At 52.0% G+C, this 18,691-nt stretch overlaps 2 protein-coding genes across 2 annotated transcripts in view; both read right to left on the bottom strand.

Moving 5' to 3' along the window:
* Positions 1 to 660: 660 nt before the first annotated feature.
* Positions 661 to 7,600, bottom strand: GRWD1 (glutamate rich WD repeat containing 1). Its single transcript, XM_066373900.1, has 7 exons — positions 7,223 to 7,600; positions 6,904 to 7,021; positions 6,530 to 6,689; positions 3,071 to 3,284; positions 2,791 to 2,933; positions 2,454 to 2,651; positions 661 to 1,544 (listed from the first exon to the last, which is right to left on the bottom strand). The coding sequence occupies exons 1-7, from the start codon at positions 7,407 to 7,409 to the stop codon at positions 1,227 to 1,229; spliced, it is 1,338 nt and encodes a 445-aa protein (XP_066229997.1). The 5' UTR covers positions 7,410 to 7,600; the 3' UTR covers positions 661 to 1,226.
* A 947-nt stretch (positions 7,601 to 8,547) lies between these two features.
* GRIN2D (glutamate ionotropic receptor NMDA type subunit 2D) overlaps positions 8,548 to 18,691 on the bottom strand; it is a 38,511-nt gene continuing 28,367 nt past the window's right edge. Inside the window, exons 11-13 of the mRNA XM_066373899.1 lie at positions 11,428 to 11,615; positions 11,000 to 11,232; positions 8,548 to 10,851 (exon numbers count right to left, since the gene is read on the bottom strand). Coding sequence (XP_066229996.1) covers positions 9,529 to 10,851; positions 11,000 to 11,232; positions 11,428 to 11,615 — 1,744 coding nt within the window. The 3' untranslated portion in view covers positions 8,548 to 9,528. The remainder of the gene's footprint in view (positions 10,852 to 10,999; positions 11,233 to 11,427; positions 11,616 to 18,691) is intronic.

The raw sequence follows: 18,691 nt of genomic DNA, 5'->3' as shown, positions 1-18,691 counted from the left end.
AGAAGGGGGAGGGGGCAGGCACACAGAAAGATGGGGACACAAATGAGGCAGAGAGAGATGGGAACACAGATGAGGGAACAAAATTGAGATCATGATAAAGGGGACCGTGATGGAAGCAGAAATGGGGGCTAGTCCGGAGAGGAAGCCTTAAAAATTTGGGGAGGCCCTGGCCAGTGGCTCAGTGTGTAAGGCATTGGCCCAGTGTATGGACTTCCTGGGTTCGATTCCTAGTCAGGGCACATAGGAGAAGCGACTATCTGCTCTCTCCCTCTTCCCCTCCCACAGCCAGTGGCTCAATTGGTTTGAGTGTGGTACCGGGTGCTGAGGATAGCTTGGTTGGTCTGAGCACGTAAGCCCGAGGCACTAAAAATAGCTCAGAACTCAAGCATCAGCCCCCGTTGGGCTTGCCAGGTGGATCCCAGTCAGGTGCATGCTGGAGTGTGCCTATCTCCCCTCCTTTCACCTAAAAAAATAAAAAATGTTTGGGGTCACAGGTATGATATCCTCCAAAGATATAGAGTAAATTCCAGAAGGGATCAAATTTAAGGAAGGCAGAACTGGGACGTACACAATGGGCTGCCGGTCTAGGCCAGTGCCAGATTCCTGCTCCTCCCATCTCCTCACGGGGAAGGGGCCCCAAGGACAGTCTCACACATCAGGCCGATTCAGGTCCTTTATCACCTCTCAGGAGCCCTGCCCTCCCACCCTCTGCAGTGCCTGCCTTCAGCACAGAGAGGAGGGAGACAGCCCATGCAGCCCGTCTGGGAAGTCCTGGCCAAATCCAGTTGGCAGGAAGACAGGGGCCAGAGTGACCCACCCCTCCAATTAGGTCCAGACATTGTAAAGCACTTGAGTTCCCCAGGGTTAAAGACTCAAGCCAAGTGTTGTAGCTGACAAAATAGCTACAGCAACTCAAGCCACATCAGGGCCACCTGCAAAATGGGCCAACAGAGTCCTCTGAGAGTGGGTGGGGTCTCATAAGCACCAAACCCAGTGGTTTTAGAGGACCGTGAGTCAAACCAAGTCCTTTGGTTGAAGGGGTCATTAGACCAAATCAGGTCCTTTCAAAGGACAGTACATCAAACAGAATCCATCTTGGTGGCCAAATGGCCAAAGTTCTTTCTTTGGAGGGAGACTGGTCAACAGATGAGAATGAGTCCATCCAGGGGGGTCAACTTCAACTTCAATTCAAATGCAAGGCCAGACCTGGCGCTCCCGGGCCCGCCTCAGACACTGATGGTGCGGAAGATAGTGAAGCCCGACAGGGCCGTGCTGACCAGGACCCCAGGGCACTGCGGGTGCCAGTGCAGCTCCTTCAGGTCGGTCTCGCCCTGGTGCACGAATAGCAGCTGCTGCGGGAGGTCCGCCAGCCCTGGGTCGGTCTCTGTGTCACCCGCCTCGGGGTCTCGCTCCACTGCCAGGTCCCACTGCGTGATCTGGTTGTCTGCACCTGAGGCTGCAAAGACCCCACTGTCCTGGGGGTGCCACTCGACGGAGGTCACAGGGGCCACATGCTGCTTGAAGGTGGCCACTGGGGAGCCAGACTGTGGAGTGAGGGACTTTGAGCATCCCAGCCTGACTCCTAGGGTGCCCCAGACAGAGACCCCCTCCAGCCCCAGGGTTCAACCAGGGGTCTAACTTTTGAGATCTACAAGCCATTTCTCTGCAAGTGACAGAGGACAAAGTACAGCTAGTAATGAAGGCATAGTGTCCCAGGGGCTGCTGGGAGTTGTGGTATCACCTGCGGAGAAGCCCCCCCAGGAAGGAGGTGGTTCTCCCAGCCTTCTCCCCACTGATTCTACAGCCTAAAGAGGGGAAAAGCATGGCGCCCAGGCTCCAGAAGTAGCTGATGCAAAGAATGAAGACACTTTTCCTAAACAAAGGTGCGGGGGAGAAAAGATTACAACACAGTGGTCCTGGGAAAGCACAGAGCCATATGAAGTTAGCACCGTTCAGAGAGATCCTGGAAGCGGTTATTTCTCCTGCCCAGAGCCCCTCTCAGCTCTAAAGTCAACTCTTAGCTGGGTCACTTTGTCATATATACTCCTGTCCTTTCTATGCCTGTTTCTTGTCCTGCAACGAGTGAGCTGAGCTCCGAGTCTCAGCTGATTCTATAAAATCCACTGAAAGAAAAAACTACAACCTTCTGAGCCCTTAGCAGCAGAGCCAGCTACGTGGCACCCCACGGGCAGATGGGAATTGTAGTCTCTGTCCCACCCAGTCTCTTTCTTTTCTTGTCAACTCCCCTGCTAGTAGAGTAACTCCACACCAGCCACAAGTCATCCTCTTGCTGAGCTTGATTCCTCATCTGTAGCCTGAAGGGGCTAGACCCCAATGCAAAGGGCTTTCCCAGCTCTGTGTATAAAACCACCTCAGGGGGGAAAACCCACAAATCCCAGAGGCTGCTGGGAACAGGAGCTTCTCCAACCCCACGTGTCCAGCTGGGAAAGTACCTTGAACTGTCGCAGGTCCCAGATTTTGAGGGCCCCATCATCCCCACCACTGAGCAGGAAGGGCTCTCGGAGGCTCCAGTTGATGACGTTGACATCCCCATCGTGCGAGGCGGCAGTGGTGAGCATGCAGGCCTTGCTGGGGGCTGCCCGGATGTCCCAGATGCGAATGGAGGCGTCAGCTGAGCAGGAGGCGAACACCTGGAAGAGGAGTCTGAGCAACCTGGAGTTTCCCCCACTCCACCTGAGATCAGGTACTAGTGTGGGCCCCTCATTAGGACCTGCCCCCAGCCCCCTCCTCACTTAAGACCCAGGAGTCCAGACCCCAGTTCTCCCTCACCGTGTCCTCAGTCGGGGACCACTGCAGGTCCTCCACAGAACGTGTGTGGCCCACAAATGGCCGCTGGTCAACGTGCCAAGAGCCACCATCTGTAGGCGTCCAGAGGTGGATGTTCTTCTGACAGTCACCAGTGAGCAGGCACCCTGGGGAGGGGAATCAGGAAGCTACCTGGTCTCGGCCGGCCGTAGCCCACTCCCCTCCCCGGAGTCTTGGTGCCCACCCTGGTGCAGACCCTGTGCCTCTTCACCCCCAGGACCAAATGCGCGTCCCAGCAGCTCACCTGGCACACGGGGGGACCAGTCCAGCGCAAAGCCCTCACCCATGTGGCCAGCGAAGGCAAAGATAGGTTTCATACGAGCCTGCTCGTCCCGGAGGAAGGTTGCCAGGGCCTGGGGGTCATCAACCACCTGCAGAAGCCGCCGCAGTGCAAACACCTCCACCTGGCCCTTCTCTGACCATACTCCAGCCACTGGCTCCTCACCCAGCCAAGACACCTGCAGGGGGAGAAGGAACGGGAGGGGAGTGGGGAGAGGCAGAAAGCTCAGGGTAGTGACTACAGCTCCTAGCATCCCTGAGAACTAGGACTGCAGTTCCTCAGACCGCACCCCACCCCATTCCCGGGGCTGGGGCTATAACCCCCAGAAACCTTGTGGAAAGGACCACAGTCTGCAAGACCAGCGTGGTACCTGAGACAACTCCCCACCCTGCGGGAGAGGTAGTGGTGGGGGGAGAACGAAACTCCTTCAAGAACTCCTAGGAATCGAGGCTATAATTCCCACCAGCCCATGTCAGGTCCCTGGTCTCTGTAACCCTCTAAAATGTTGGATGTGGCTGGGTAGCTCTGTGGATAGAGCACTGCCCCAGTGCACTGAAGTCACGAGTTCTATTCCTGGTCGGGGCGCCCAGGAAATGAGAAGCAACCAATGCGTGCACAACTAAGTGAAACAAGTTGGTGCTTTACCCCCTCCCCAAATCAATGGAAAAATTAAAAATAAATAAATAAATAGATGCTGGAGAGTCACAGGCATTGGTCCTCCAAGTAGCCCCTAGCCCTGACCTCCCTCTTGAATTCCAAACTCATATCACAACCATTCAAACTTCACATGACCAAAGCCAAGCTCCTAATTGCCAACTGCAACCTGCTCTTCCCCAAACTGCAGAACTTATTGACTTGTCTCTTCCTCACACCCACCACCTACGCTGGTTTCACCAAAAATCCACTTCTAACACTCTCTCACTACTTCTATTGTTGTCATGCACATTACTACTGATGTCATCCTGCCCCTGAACAACAGCTTCCTATAGGACCAGGGGTCCCCAAACTATGGCCCACGGGCCACATGCGGCCCCCTGAGGCCATTTATCCGGCCCCCACCGCACTTCCAGAAGGGGCACCTCTTTCATTGGTGGTCAGTGAGAGGAGCATAGTCCCCATTGAAATACTGGTCAGTTTGTTGATTTAAATTTACTTGTTCTTTATTTTAAATATTGTATTTGTTCCCGTTTTGTTTTTTTACTTTAAAATATGTGCAGTGTGCATAGGGATTTGTTCATAGTTTTTTTTATAGTCTGGCCCTCCAATGGTCTGAGTGACAGTGAACTGGCCCCCTGTGTAAAAAGTTTGGGGACCCCTGCTATAGGACTCTGCCCTTCTGGCTTTACCTCCCTGCAGCCTATTCTCAAAACAGCAGCCAAAGGGTTATCTTTAAAACACAAGTCAGACCCTGTTTTTCCTTTGCTCTTAAACCAGGGATCGGGCACCTTTTTGGCTGAGAGAACCATGAATGCCACATATTTTAAAATGTAATTCCGTGAGAGCCATACAACGACCCATGTACGTTATGCATTATCCAATAAAAATTTGGTGTTGGCCTGACCTGTGGTGGCGCAGTGGATAAACCATCAACCTGGAAATGCTGAGGTCGCCGGTTCAAAACCCTGGGCTTGCCTGGTCAAGGCACATATGGGAGTTGATGCTTCCAGCTCCTCCCCCCTTCTCTCTCTCTGTCTCTTCTCTCTCTCTCTCTCCCTCTCCTCTCTAAAATGAATAAATTAAAAAAAAAAATTTTTTAAATTTGGTGTTGTCCCAGAGGACAGCTGTGATTGGCTCTAGCCACCGGCAACCATGAACATGAATGGTAGAAAATGAATAGATTGTAATACATGAGAATGTTTCATATATATATATATATATATATATATATATATATATATATTTATTTTTTTTTTTTTTTAACAGAGAGAGAGAGTCAGAAAGGGGTAGGGACAGACAGGAACACAGAGATGAGAAGCATCAATCATTAGTTTTTCGTTGCAACACCTTAGTTGTTCATTGATTGCTTTCTCATATGTGCCTTGACCATGGGCCTTCAGCAGACCTAGTAATCTCTTGCTCTAGCCAGACCTTGGGTTCAAGCTGGTGAGCTTTTGCTCAAACCAGATGAGCCTGCGCTCAAGCTGGCAACCTTGGGGTCTCGAACCTGGGTCCTTCGCATCCCAGTCAGATGCTCTATCCACTGCGCCACCACCTGGTCAGGCGAGAATGTTTTATATTTTTAACGTTATTTTTTTTTTATTAAAGATTTGTCTGTGAGCCAGATGCAGCCATCGAAAGAGCCACATCTGGCTCGTAAGCCATAGGTTCCCGACCCCTGCTCTAAACTCTCCAATGACTCCCAATTTCTCCCACAGTAAAAGCCAAATCTTTACAATGGCCTATAAGGCTCTAAATAATCTGTCTGCTCTGTGCCCACCCCCAAAATTTTGTTACTATATCCCTTACCAATTCTGCTTTAAATACACTGGTCTCTCCAGCTTTCCTCAAAACTCCTCAAATAGACCAAGTTCACCCCAGAGCCTTTGCACTTGTTTCCCTTGCCTGCAAATCCTTCCCACAGACCCTTGGCTTACTCCCTCACTTCTTGTATATCTCTGTTTAAATGACAATTTATCAGTGAATACTACCCAGACTACATTATTCTTTTTTTTTTTTTTTGCATTTTTTTTCCTTTTTTTTTTGCATTTTTCTGAAGCTGGAAATGGGGAGAGACAGTCAGACAGACTCCCGCATGCGCCCGACCGGGATCCCAGACTACATTATTTAGAATAGTAACCCACCCAAGAAAACCCTAACTCTTTTACTTGACTTTGTTTTTCTCTACAACATTTAGCACCTTTGACAAAGCACACACCTACTTAGTTTGTTCTTGGTCCCTTTTCCACTAGCGTTAAGTTTCATGCAGCCAGAGACCTTTTGCTCCCTGTTAAATCCCCAGCATCTAGAACAGTACCTGAAACATGGTAATACTTTAATGGAAACACAGCAAGAAGTACAGACCACACACTGCTCTAAGTGTTGTTTACATGTCATCTCATTTAAGTCACACATCAACCTGATCAGATCCTATAACCCAAAGTAACCCCACAGCTCAGAATAGTTGCTGAAAAATAACAGAAAACACAAAGACACTTGCATTACAATCAAGTGCTGTTTCTAAGTACCTGAAATTTTATGTTATTCCATTTTATCCTCACATCAGGCAAGTTTTGTAACTCTCACCATTTTACAGAGAAACATAAAAAATACCCCCAAAAGCACCTAGCGACAATTCAGAATAGCTAAAACTTATATATGTCTGATTATTTCCCAGAAGCTGAAGGGTGTGAGGAGGTGCCAGTACGGACATAAGGTGAGGGAGTGTGCTCCAGACGGTGTAGGGCAGAGTCCTAGACTGTTTACCCGAACTCGGTTGATGCCGCCATAGTGGGGCACCATAGCCAGCTCCAGCTGAGGGTTCTGCTCTTCTTCATCCTCTTCATCTTCTTCCTCCTCGTCGTCGCTGCCCTCTGATGGCGGAGGCTTCGTCCCGTGCAGATTGTGCATCCTAAGCACCATTAATCTGGGGGAAAGTGTGATGTGGCTAAGGCGCTGGATGTCGGGATCCTTAGGGAGGAGGAAAACTGGAAACCCTTTCTAGGTCTGAGGGAGGCAGAAGCTGGAAGCCCTACCTCCTGGGACCTGAGGAAGCGGAGCTGGAGGCTGAGTGCAGGATCCTGAGGTAGTAAGAGTCTGGAGACTTGGACTTCTTATCCTAGGAAAACCTCAGGTCTTACCTGTTGCTTTGGGCGCTCTCCGCCTGGGTCCCAGCACACAGGTAAAGTGTAAGAGGAAGCTCTGTCCGATTGTCTCCCAGGTGATCCCGTACTATGTCAAAGCTGAGACACGGAGCGCCTGGGGAGGGCAGGAGAGATTGGAAAGTTATGATGGGACAGCGGGATCTCAGCCCCCTCCAGTGTGATGCCACCCTTCTTAGACCCCGTCTTCTCTTTCACAGAGCCTCTTAAGTTAAAGGCTCAGGACTGGAGCCCCTAGGAGCCAGATTTCCAGTTCCCTCCTTCCTCAGGACCCAGGAGTGTAGGTGCCCAGCCTCACCAGTTTGCGCTCGGTGGTACAACACGTAGGCCTCTTCGTCCATAACCAGCTCCTCTCCTTCGCGCAGTGGCGGTCCCCGGCCGGGTAGGTAGACCTGGGTTGGGCCCTCGGACCCTGTGTCGCCGGACTCGGCCTCCATAGGTTCCTTGGTTTCACACGTGCGCCTCCGACCCTTCCGCGCGGCCATCTTTGAAGCCACTCTCCGGCGGCGCGAGGTAATAACGTCACTTCCGGGCTAAGCTCCCCTTCGGAGATCTTCCAGGCTCTACGGTTACCTAGGAAACCGTCTAGTTCACCAATTAGAGAGGGCGGTGGGAAGAGGGAGAACAAGAACTACGGCAGTGACATCCTGGTTTAGCCAGAGGCCCGCACTGGATACGGAGAACCTACACGCCCCGCGTGACTTTGAGGCGCTTTATCGCGGCTCAGTGGCAAGGCCTCCTGGGAGTTGTAGTTCTCTGGGAGGCCTGTGTTTCCCCACCACTAGAGGAGTCCAAGCCTCCACTTCATTTTCCACCTTTGACTCCCAGCGCTTTCTTTTCACTTAGCTGATTATTCATGTATTCAAATAAGAGCTCTTACTGATAAAAAAGCATGGGTTTCTGTGCTCTGAGGACCCATAAAGCTGGTTTCTTCTCCTCTCCTTGTGGTGATGACTTTAATTTGCTTCAAAATGCTTCATGTAAACAGGATGATATTAAGCGTAAGTGAGTAGGTTGAATTTACCCTCTCGGGGCAGCCAATTGCCTAACCAGGACTTCACATTGCAGCTATGGTCAGCGAGCACTTAATCAGAAAATCCACCCTCTGGAGGCAGCTGTTACAAGTGCTTCGACTCTTTTTATCGCCCATCAGCACCAGAGGTTTGGCTAATTGGCATAATGAAGTGTTAGAAATAGATTCTCATTGGTAAGATTAACCAATGAGAGTATTCAAGATATGTGGGCTGGGTGGAATGTTTTCGATACTCTCCTCACTTGCATGAACAGGATAATAAGAATCTCGCAAGCCTCGTTGCCTGTAGCTATAGGAATTGGACCCTAGACCTATTCTAAAATGGTTTGATCGGGATCTTTCCTGAGTTCTCTGTCCTCCATATCTCCATATCTCTGTCATCCCCACCCTTTCTATTCTTAGGGTCTGTTTCATCTCCTTTTTCTGGGTCTTTGCAACCACTTCCCTCCAGGGTCTCCGTTCTCCCTCTAATTCTCTTCCTACCTCCTCTTTTTCTGTAGGACTTTTCTGTTTCAGTTTTCTCCAGAGATTTGAGGGAGTGTTGAGAAACAGACATAGAGCTCACACTTGGAATGAGGAGGCATAAAAACATGGTTTATTCCAAACACTGCGATGTGGAACAGGAGAGTGGGAAAGAAGGTTGGTGGTGTGTGGACTCCCAGACCCTCCCCTCCACAACCCAGCTCCAGACCCAGCTGAAGATCTGGGAAGAGGAGGCTTTGGGGGGGTCTGCTGGGTCATCACTGAAGGGTCATAAATAAGGGTTGGATTTGGAGAGGATGTGTTTGGTGGCACCTGGGACTGGTAGTGAGGTGCGATAGGGTGGGAAGTTTTGGCCCCTGCAGGTTGGAATCAACGCTAGGGCGAGGGAGGCGGGGCTTCCGTTGGGGGCGTGTCCTATGTCAAAATCGGGAAATGCGACCCAAGGTGGAAAAGGAGGGGGTGGGGGTGGGGCCCGGTTTGACGTCAAAGGTCACAGTCTGGTCGGGGCATAGTCTAGGGTTTGGGTCACAGTTTGGGGTCAGGGGTCACAGTCGGGTCGGATGACCATTTGTAGGGGTCGGAAGTCACAGTCTGGGGTCAAGGGTTTCTGTATGGTGGGGTCGAGGTCTAGGGTCACAGTTTGGCGAACGCGTCTCACAGTTTTGAGTCCCGATGGATGAAAGGTTAAAAACGGGCTTCCCCGGAGGCATGGCTGGGGCCGGGGAGCTGCACAGTGATGCGGGGGCCACGGCCTCGGGCGTGAGGGTGGGGTGCGGGCGTGGCGTGACCCCCCCCCCACCTCCCGCCCCATCTGGTGACGTTAAAAAGCCCTTGTCGGGTTTTAAAAAAAGTCCAATGGGCTCCGAAACCTCCCGCCCTCGCTCTCTGGCTGGGTGAGATTCAGGGGACCAAATCCCCCCTGGCTCACGGTGTTCGGAAAACGAAGGGATACAAGACGCTGCTCCAGGCGGAGTCCGGCTAGTTCCACCTTTTCCTTTCCCACCCCACACGGGTCCTGTCCACTGCGCGTGCCCCCTCGGGCCGTGGCCTGCGCTGACCGAGGGGGCAGTCGGGCCCCCCGGGCCGCGTCATACCTCGGACTCGAGGCTGGAGAAGTGCGCCGAGCCCCGGCGGGTCCCCAGGTCTCCGCCCCGGTGTCTCCGGTGGGACGCAACGGGCAGCGGTGGTCCCCAGTGCGCTGCGTGCAGGCACCTGCGCGCGTGGCGGGAGGGCCCGGTGAGCCTGCGCGCGGGGGCGGCGCGGGGACACGAGCTGAGGTCCTCCAGCGAGCGAGAAGTGGGCGCGGGTGGCGGGAAGTCCCAGACCCCCGCGGCGCGCCGGTGCCGGTGGTGGTGCGGGGCAGGAGCAGGCACGCGGTGCGAGGCCCGCGGGCGGTGCGTGTGTGGCCGCGGGCAACCGCAGCGTGCCCGGCGCCGGGGCGGGGGTCCCGCGGCCCAGGGCGGGGGCGGCGGCGCCCACCAGCCGCCGTCCAGGCCGTCGTGTGAGCAACTGAGGTGGCGCGGCGGCGGCAACAGCTCCAGGCTGGCGCAGTGGCGGCAGTGCCAAGCGGCCGGGCCGCTGCGCGGGGGCAGGTAGTCCCAGCTGCCTGCGCGCCAGCCCCCGAGCTTGTCCACCGACCAGTAGCGGCCCGGTGGCGGCCCGAGGCGCTCGGCGTACGGGTAGGGGAAGTCGGCGAACCACCAGGGCTCCAGGCCGCCCAGCGACGCGCCACCCAGGCTCTCCGAGTCCTCCGAGTCCGACGGCGACGGTTCGAGGTCGAGGTACGGGCAGGGGGGCGGCGCGCCACGGCACGGAGGGGGCGCAGCCTGGGCCCCGCCGCCCGCACTCCCTGCTCCCCCGACGACTCCCGCGCCCGGCCCTAACAAGGGCTGGCTCTCCGGGTCGGAGCGCGGCCAGCGCGCGGGCGCGGGCGGACTCTCGTCCTCGTAGGCCAGGCGGCAGAGCGGCGGCCCGACGGCGCTGGCCGCGGCGGCGGGGGGCGCCGGCGGCGAGGGGAAACCGGAGTAGGCTCCGGCCGGTGATTCAGCTGGCTCCTTGTCCCGCACGATGGCGAAGTAGGACGGCGGCGGCTTCTGCGGGGGCTGCGCGGCGGGTGGGGACAGCGGGCGCCCACCAGCGCCCCGGGGCGCTGCGCGCGCCTCGCCCAAGCCCTGAGGCTCGATGGGGCCGTAGTAGCGGTGGAAACCGTCGGCCAGGCCCGCGGCCCCCGGCGGCCCCGCGGCTTTGGTGCGGCGCCAGCGGTCCACGGCGGCGCGCTCGCGGGGTAGGAAGGGCGCCGGGCCCGGCGCGGGACGCGCCGCCGGGTACGCCGGGCTGGGCAGCGGCTGAGGCGGCGGCGGGGGCTTGGCCGGCGGCGGGGCGGCTTCTGCGCTGCAGCAGCTGTACATGCCCTGCGGGGGCCGCGGGAGAGGCGGGATCAGCAAGGTAGGACCTCAACACCCATCTCCCGCCCAGTTCTTCCTTCTCTTCCGCACCTCTGCCTGGGGCCCTACCGGTTTCCACCTTCCCGTCCCCTTGGCCTCCCTCTCTGCCCCGTACCCTGGAGAAGGCCAGCAGGAAGTCCATGCGGTTGGTGGGCCCCAAGCAGTGCCGCAGACGCCAGTACACCAGATGCTCCCAAGCGAAGACCAGCAGGGAGAGGCCCATGGCTACCAGGAGCATGTAGAAAACACCTGCCATGTTGTCGATGTCCAGCTTGCTGCTCATCACCTCGATTTTGTCATTGTGGCAGATCCCGGAGAGCCATAGCCGCTCCAGCATCTCGATCTCATCTGAGGAAGGGGGGGGGAGGTCAGAGGTCACCTTTCATGGGCATCCCGTGAGGACCCTGGTCTCTGATATAGGAATCTAGGCCCCCAGCTGCCTCCGCCTCTTCCGCCTTGGACTCTGGTGTCCTGGTTGTCATCCCTTCCTTCTATGGGACCCAGGGTTCTCCCCCTCCCCCAAGCAACCTCGTGCAGCCGCACCATCTCCCAGGAACTGCAGGAGGGCCAGGTCGATGGGCCGTTTCCAGCGGGAGCCCTTGTGCAGGGCGATGCCATAGCCCGTGGTGGCAAAGACCTTGCCTGAACCGATGGTGACGAGCTTGCATCCCTCATCCTTGCGGGCCATGTAGTTGAGCACAGCCGCATCATAGATGAAGGCGTCTAGCTTCCTGGGGGCAGGGGGCATGAAGGGCAGAGTCAGACGGACCCAGATGCTTTCATGGCCCAGCCTGGAACCCCTGCCACCCCTAACCTCCAACTACTCCAGTTACTAACTAGTAACTCTTCTTGAGCACACTCACCTCTTTGCACCTCAGTTGCAATATCTGTACAATGGGGATAACAACTATATCTCCCTTGAAGTTGCTGCGAAGGTTAGATAGTGCTTGGTGCAGAGGAAGTGCTGGAGAAATGTTAGCTGTGATGACTGTTAATGAAATAATTACTCATTTAATCCTAACCAGAGCCCTACAAAGGAGTCCTATATACTTTTCCATTTTAAAAAGGACTGAGGCTTAAAAAGGGAATCATATAAATAATATCATTTTATATCATATAATAAATATAACACAATGTTAAAGATTGCTACTATTGTGCCAGGCACTGTCCATCAACTTAAATAACTCATTTAATCCTCACAAAATTATTGTAAGGTAAAACTAATATCTCCATTGTTCAGACTGGGACATGCAGGCTCAGACACCCATCCTTTTTGTGTGTTTCTTTTTACACTGAGAGTCAGAGAGGGATAGGGACAGACAGACAGGAAGGGAGAAAAATGAGAAGCATTAATTCTTCATTGCAGCACCTTAGTTGTTCATTGATTGCTTTCTCATATGTGCCTTGACCAGGGGGCTACAGCAGAATGAGTGACCTGTTGTTCAAGCTAGTGACCTTGGGCTCAAGCCAGCAACCATAGGGTCATGTCTATGATCCCGTGCTCAAGCCAGATAAGCCCGTGCTCAAGCTGGATGAGCTCACGTTCAAGTTGGCAACCTCGGGGTTTTGAACCTGGGTCCTCCTCATCCCAGTCTTACACTCTATCCACTGTGCCACAGCCTGGTCAGGCTAGAGACACCATCTTTTATTTATTTATTTATTTTTAGGTGAGAGGACCGGAGATAGTGAGGCAGACTCCTGAACGCACTCCGACAGGAATCCACCTGTCAACCACTATAGGCGCAGTGCGAGCTATTTTTAGTGCCTGAGGATGATGCTATCCAATGGAGCTGTCCTCAGTGCTCCAGGCCAACCTCGAACCAATGAGCCACTGGCTGCAGGAGGATAAGAGGGAGAGAAGAGTGGGGGGAGGAGCAGATGGTCGCCTCTCCTGTGTGCCCTGACAGGGAATTGAATTGGGATGTCCATATGCCAGGCTGTTGCTTTATCCACTGAGCCACTGGCCAGGGCCCAGACACAACATCTTATTTTCCTGTGTTTTCCCATGAGGCCCTCATTTCTAAAACTTGATGGAAAGATGGTGAGGGACATGGAATAAATTCTCCCAGAGGGATGCATGATGACACTTGCCACATTGTCAGTTCCTTCACAACTGCTACCATTTTACACTTATTTCTGTGATTTATTGGGTTCATCTTAGCCTCTCCCACTAGACTGCGAGCCTCATAAGGGGAGGGTGTGAGTCCATCATGTTCTAGGCTGTGACTCTGCACAGTTTCGCACTTACAAGGTGATTGTAAATACTTGCAGAATAGCCTGAGCAGGTGGTGGCACAGTGGATACAGCGTGGACTTGGCGAAACTTGGAGGTTGCCAGCTTGGGCTCAGGCTCACCCAGCTTGAGTGCAGGTCTTTGGCTTGAGAGTTGGCTTGAGCATGGGGGTCAGTGGCTTGGCTGGAGCACACCCCCCCCCCAATCAAGGCACGTATGAGAAGCAATCAATGAACAATGAAAATGACGCAACTATGAGTTGATGCTTCTTATCTCTCTCCCTTCCTGTGTGCATCTCTCATTTTTTTTCAGAATGAATAAATGAATGAATGAATGAATCCACACTGCAGAACTCTGTAACAATCTATGATCTGACATCTGAAGATGTCCAGGGTGTATTGGGGGGGGGGGTGAATTAGTCTCTGAATCCCATATAGTGTATAACTCCATATGTATGGTATTTTTAAAAGATTACATGTATGACCTGACCAGGCGGTGGCGCAGTGGGTAAAGCGTCGGACTGGGATGCGGAAGACCCAGGTTCGAGACCCCGAGGTCGCTGGCTTGAGCGCGGGCTCATCTGGTTTGAGCAAAAAGCTCACCAGCTTGAGCCCAAGGTTGCTGGCTCAAGCAGGGGGTTACTCGGTCTGCTGAAGGCCCGCGGTCAAGGCACATATGAGAAAGCAATCAATGAACAACTAAGGTGTTGCAATGCGCAATGAAAAACTAATGATTGATGCTTCTCATCTCTCCGTTCCTGCCTGTCTATCCCTCTCTCTGACTCTCTCTCTCTCTCTGTCGCTGTAAAAGGAAAAAAAAAAAAAAGATTACATGTATGGGGTGAAATTTTGGTCATCCTAACTGCAGAAACCAGACTACCTCCTAGAGGGCAGTACCTCTTTTGTCCAGTCCGGCACTGTTCAAAACAAATATTGGAAATATTTCATCAGTGCTATTCAGCCTGCAGCCACCAGCTACCCATGGCTCGTGAACTATTGTTGTTTTTTCTTTTTCTTTTTGTTTGTTTCTTGAGTTCTTGAAATGTGTCAGTGTGATGAAGGGACAGAACTTTAAATTTAATTTTAATTAATTAAAATTTAAATAGTATTGGATAGCACAGATCAGGAAAAGCAAGAGAGAGCAAGGCCTGTCACTGGAGGCTGAGTGGCAGGGGAGGCAAAGGGTCTTTCAGACAAGGATGGCTCTGGACTTTTGAGTTGTTTGCCCATCTTTTGATGTAAATGCCTCTGTGTCCCCAAACCATCAGTCACGCCCTGTCCATGCTCACACACATGCACCTAAATGCCTGTGTATGTAGGTGGTTGCAGAGAAATTGTAAAAAATGAGAGAATTAGTCCATGTACCCCAAATAGGGAGGTACACAGACAGGATGTCCAACATTGAATTGATCAGTGGAAGCAAAAGCTTGGGGGTGGGGCCAAGAAAACGAGAGTGAGTGGAAACTGGGGGAGGGCATTCACCATCCCACTGCTGGAGAATGGCATTTGAATTAACTTTATATAGATTCTAACAGGCCGGGAGATCCCAGCTGATATCTAGAAATATATATATATAGGCAAGAAAAGTGCTACCACTGCCTGCGGGCACTGCTGCCTTGTAGGCAAACTGTAATTTTTCTGGGTTTCTCTCAGTTTAGCAAAATGCCCTTGAGGGCAAAAGGTGTATTGCTTCCCCTTTAAGTGGGAAAACCTTGGAGTTTCCAGTCAGGCTGAAGAGGAGGGATGGAGGTTCCAGGAATGAGGAAGGAGGGTCTTTGGGGCCCTTGGGGGACAGAAGAGTTTGTTATATGGAGAGAGACCCAGAAGCCCCCAACCAAAGCCTTCAGAGGTGAAGGTGTGAGGGTGAGGGGCTTTCAGGAAGAGGGGACCTCAGAGCCTTCACTTTTCATCATTCGCTCTGTTGTTCGGGGATATCATGCCACCCTCCCTTCTCCCCTACTTCCTATCCCCCATTCCTGTCCCTGAGCCTCTCATAAAACTCAGTCTTGTCCTACAGCCTTTGTTGAGGCTCAGGTTTGGGAAAAATAAAATACCCTGTGTCTGTCCTTATTTCCCTGCTTATTCTGTCCTGTCTAAAGGGATCTCAACTTTTGAGTCAGCTCCGGCCCCTCCTAAGCTAACAACCCTCCCCTGACTTCTCCCTTCACTCAGAGTGATTAGAGTTACCATGAGCCACAAGGCCCTGTGCCACCAAACTCTCCCACATCCCTCCTAACTCCCTGGTCCTCATCTCCCATGCACACCTTTTGCTCTAAATCTACAACAGCTGTGCACTAATCTACAACAGTTCCTGGCCCACTTCAGCATGCTCCTGCCTCACGGTCTTTGCACTTGCTGTTCCCTCTGCTGGGACATTCTTCTCCCAGATACCGAGCTAGCTCACTCTCTCACCTTCTTCAAGTGATGGTTCAATAGATAGCTCCCCACTCTGGCCGGATAGCTCAGTTGGTTAGAGTGTTGTCCCCATATGCCAAGGTTGTGAGTTCGATCCCTGCTCAGGGTACATACGAGAATCGACCAATGAATGCATAAGTAAGTGGAACAACAAATTGTTTTTTCTCTCTTTAAAATCAATAAATAGGCCCTGGCTGATTGGCTCAGCGGTAGAGCATCGGCCTGGCGTGCAGGGGACCCGGGTTCGATTCCAGCCAGGGCACATAGGAGAAGCGCCCATTTGCTTCTCCATCCCCACCCCCTCCTTCCTCTCTGTCTCTCTCTTCCCCTCCCACAGCCAAGGCTCCATTGGAGCAAAGATGGCCCGGGTGCTGGGGATGGCTCCTTGGCCTCTGCCCCAGGCGCTAGAGTGGCTCTGGTCGCGGCAGAGCGACGCCCCGGAGGGGCAGAGCATCGCCCCCTGGTGGGCAGAGCATCGCCCCTGGTGGGCGTGCCGGGTGGATCCTGGTCAGGCGCATGTGGGAGTCTGTCTGACTGTCTCTCCCCGTTTCCAGCTTCAGAAAAATTTAAATAAATAAATAAATAAATAAATAAAATAAAATAAAATCAATAAATAAAAATTTTAAACAGGACCTGGCTGCTTGGCTCTGTGGAGCATCGGCCTGGCATACAGATGACCTGGATTTTTTTTTTTTAATTTTTTATTTATTTATTCATTTTAGAGAGGAGGGAGGGAGGGAGAGAGAGAGAGAGAGAGAGAGAGAGAGAAGGGGGAGGAGCAGGAAGCATCAACTCCCATATGTGCCTTGACCAGGCAAGCCAGGGTTTTGAACCGGCAACCTCAGTGTTTCCAGGTTGACGCTTTATCCACTGCGCCACCACAGGTCAGGCCAGATGACCTGGATTTGATCCCTGGTCAGGGCATACAGGAGAGGCAACCATCTCCCCCCTCTCCCCTTTCTCTCTCTCTCTTCCCTTACTGCAGCAATGGCTCAACTGATTCAAGCACATCAGCTCCCTCCGCCTCCCCCCTCCCTGCCCTGGGCTGAGGATGGCTCCTTCAAGCCTCCACCTCAAGTGCTAAAAATAGCTTGGTTGCCAGCATGGCCCCAGATGGGGTTGTCAGATGGATCTGGTTGGGGCACATGCAGGAGTCTGTCTCTCTATTCGCACTACTTTAACTTAAAAAAAAAATAAGTAGAGCAGGGAGATAAGAAGATAAATAAGAGAGGAAATAAAAGAAATCGACAGCCCAGGAAGCCCAATATGAAATTAGTAAGAGTTCCAGAAATAAAGAATAGAGAAATGGAGGGAAGAGGGAAATCATAATTTAAAGAAACTGAGAATATTTCCCAGAATGAATGACATGAGGATATGATTAGAAGGTCAAGCCATGAAAATCACTGAAGACCCATTGCATGAAAATGTCAGCACACCGAGGACAGGAGAAAAGAAAAAGCAAGTCACAGACAAGCCTTAGGAATCAGAATGGCTTTAAATTTTTCAACAGTAAGTTAGAAGTTAGAAATTAGAAGGCAAATGCTGGCTGGTTGGCTCAGTGGCAGAGCGTCAGCCGGGCGTGTGGATGTCCTGTGTTCGATTCCTGGTCAGGACACACAGGAGAAGTGACCATCTGCTTCTCCACCCTTCCCCCTCTCCCTTCTCTCTCTCTATTCCCCTCATGCAGCCATGGCTCAATTGGTTTGAGCACATTGCCCAGGCACTGAGGCTAGCTCCGTGGAGCCTCTGCCTCAGATGCTAAAAATAGCTCCATTGCGAGCATGGTCATAGATGAGCAGAGCATCGGCCTTAGATGGGGGCTGCTGGGTGGATCCTGGTCGAGACATACACAGGAGTCTGTCTGTCTATCTCCCCTCCTCTCACTTGGAAAAGAAAAAAAAAATAGAAGGCAATGGAGGGATGCCTTCAAACATCTGGAGGAACAAGATCTCCAGCCCAGAATTTTATATCCAGCCAGATGGCCCATAAGAGTACAGATGTTTCCAGATATGCAACATCTCTAAAATTATGCCACCCCCCACCATGTGTTTTTCAGGAAGCTCAAAAGAACAAGAGAGCCAAACCCAGAAAGTGAGACTTGGGATATGATATGATCCAAACCTGGGGATGGAGGGGTAAAGGGATGACGTCAAGATGCAGACTATGCACCATACTGGAGCAGGCCAGAAGGCCATGAGGGAAACGTCTTCCGTAAGGTGAAATTAATGGAGTACTTGATGCATCTGAATATATGAAGAGAATCATATACGTGCAGTCCCTGGGTTACAAATGAGACAGGTCCTGTAGGTTTGTTCTTAAGTTGAATTTGTAGGTAAGTTCGAACAAGTACATTTACCTATTAAATGCAACTAAGACAGATGTTTTTCTTAACATAGTATTTGTTTTTACCTTTCTGTGCATATAAATACTTAAACATTTTCAAACTTACAGAACCTATCTCGTTCATAACTTGGGACTGCCTATAGTTAACAGAGAATGTGGGTTTGAATTTGTTTGGCACAAAGAAAACTCAGACACTAAACAACTGGAAAAAAAAAAAAGAGAGACAATTATTAACTCCAGGAAAAACAAAGACTTGTGTAGGAGAGGAAAGGCGGCATGGTTTACTACTTGTGGCAGCTGTAGGAGCATTTACACAGTTACAGCCGATAAACACTATGCATTCACCCAGCCAGGATCGCCGTGTGGGAGGCCCGAGTAATTTAACTAGGACTATGAGTGTGTGTCTTCCATTGTGAGAAGTGAATGGAAAATGCCTAATATTAAATAATCAAGAAGTAGCCACATAAACATGGTATTTAGACAAGGATATAAATGACACAATAAGGTGAAAGCAGGTACCCCTGGGGTGGGAGAAAAGGAGGCCAGGCTGGTGGGGACTGTTGGATTTCATTTTTAAAAATTTTGTATTTGACTCTTCAAATTATGTGGACCTATAACTCTGATAAAAATAGAACTGAAAATGAGAAAAATGTAAAAAAGGAATACTGGGGAGAAACAGAATCCAGCAGAAGCAAGAAATCATAAGAGGTGACAGTAAGACACTCAGGGATGTCCCTTGTGAATTCCTGCAGCTTCTGGGGAGGGGCACAGGGTGACTCTGGGGTTCTCAATGCCTGAGTGAGGGAACGCACTCTAGG

The sequence above is a fragment of the Saccopteryx leptura genome, chromosome 3 (genome assembly GCF_036850995.1).
Source record: "Saccopteryx leptura isolate mSacLep1 chromosome 3, mSacLep1_pri_phased_curated, whole genome shotgun sequence".
NCBI lineage: Eukaryota > Metazoa > Chordata > Mammalia > Chiroptera > Emballonuridae > Saccopteryx > Saccopteryx leptura.
Note: the sequence above shows the minus strand (reverse complement) of the source record. Positions and strands in the feature narration are given on the sequence as shown.

Excerpts from the sequence above, each read along its gene's own strand:
- GRWD1 (XM_066373900.1), bottom strand. The coding sequence starts at position 7,409 with ATGGCCGCGCGGAAGGGTCGGAGGCGCACGTGTGAAACCAAGGAACCT. Across the intron at positions 2,934-3,070 it reads CTGGTCCCCCCGTGTGCCAG|GGTGCCTGCTCACTGGTGAC; the intron begins GTGAGCTGCTGG and ends TCCCCTCCCCAG. Across the intron at positions 1,545-2,453 it reads GGGACCTGCGACAGTTCAAG|TCTGGCTCCCCAGTGGCCAC; the intron begins GTACTTTCCCAG and ends CTCACTCCACAG.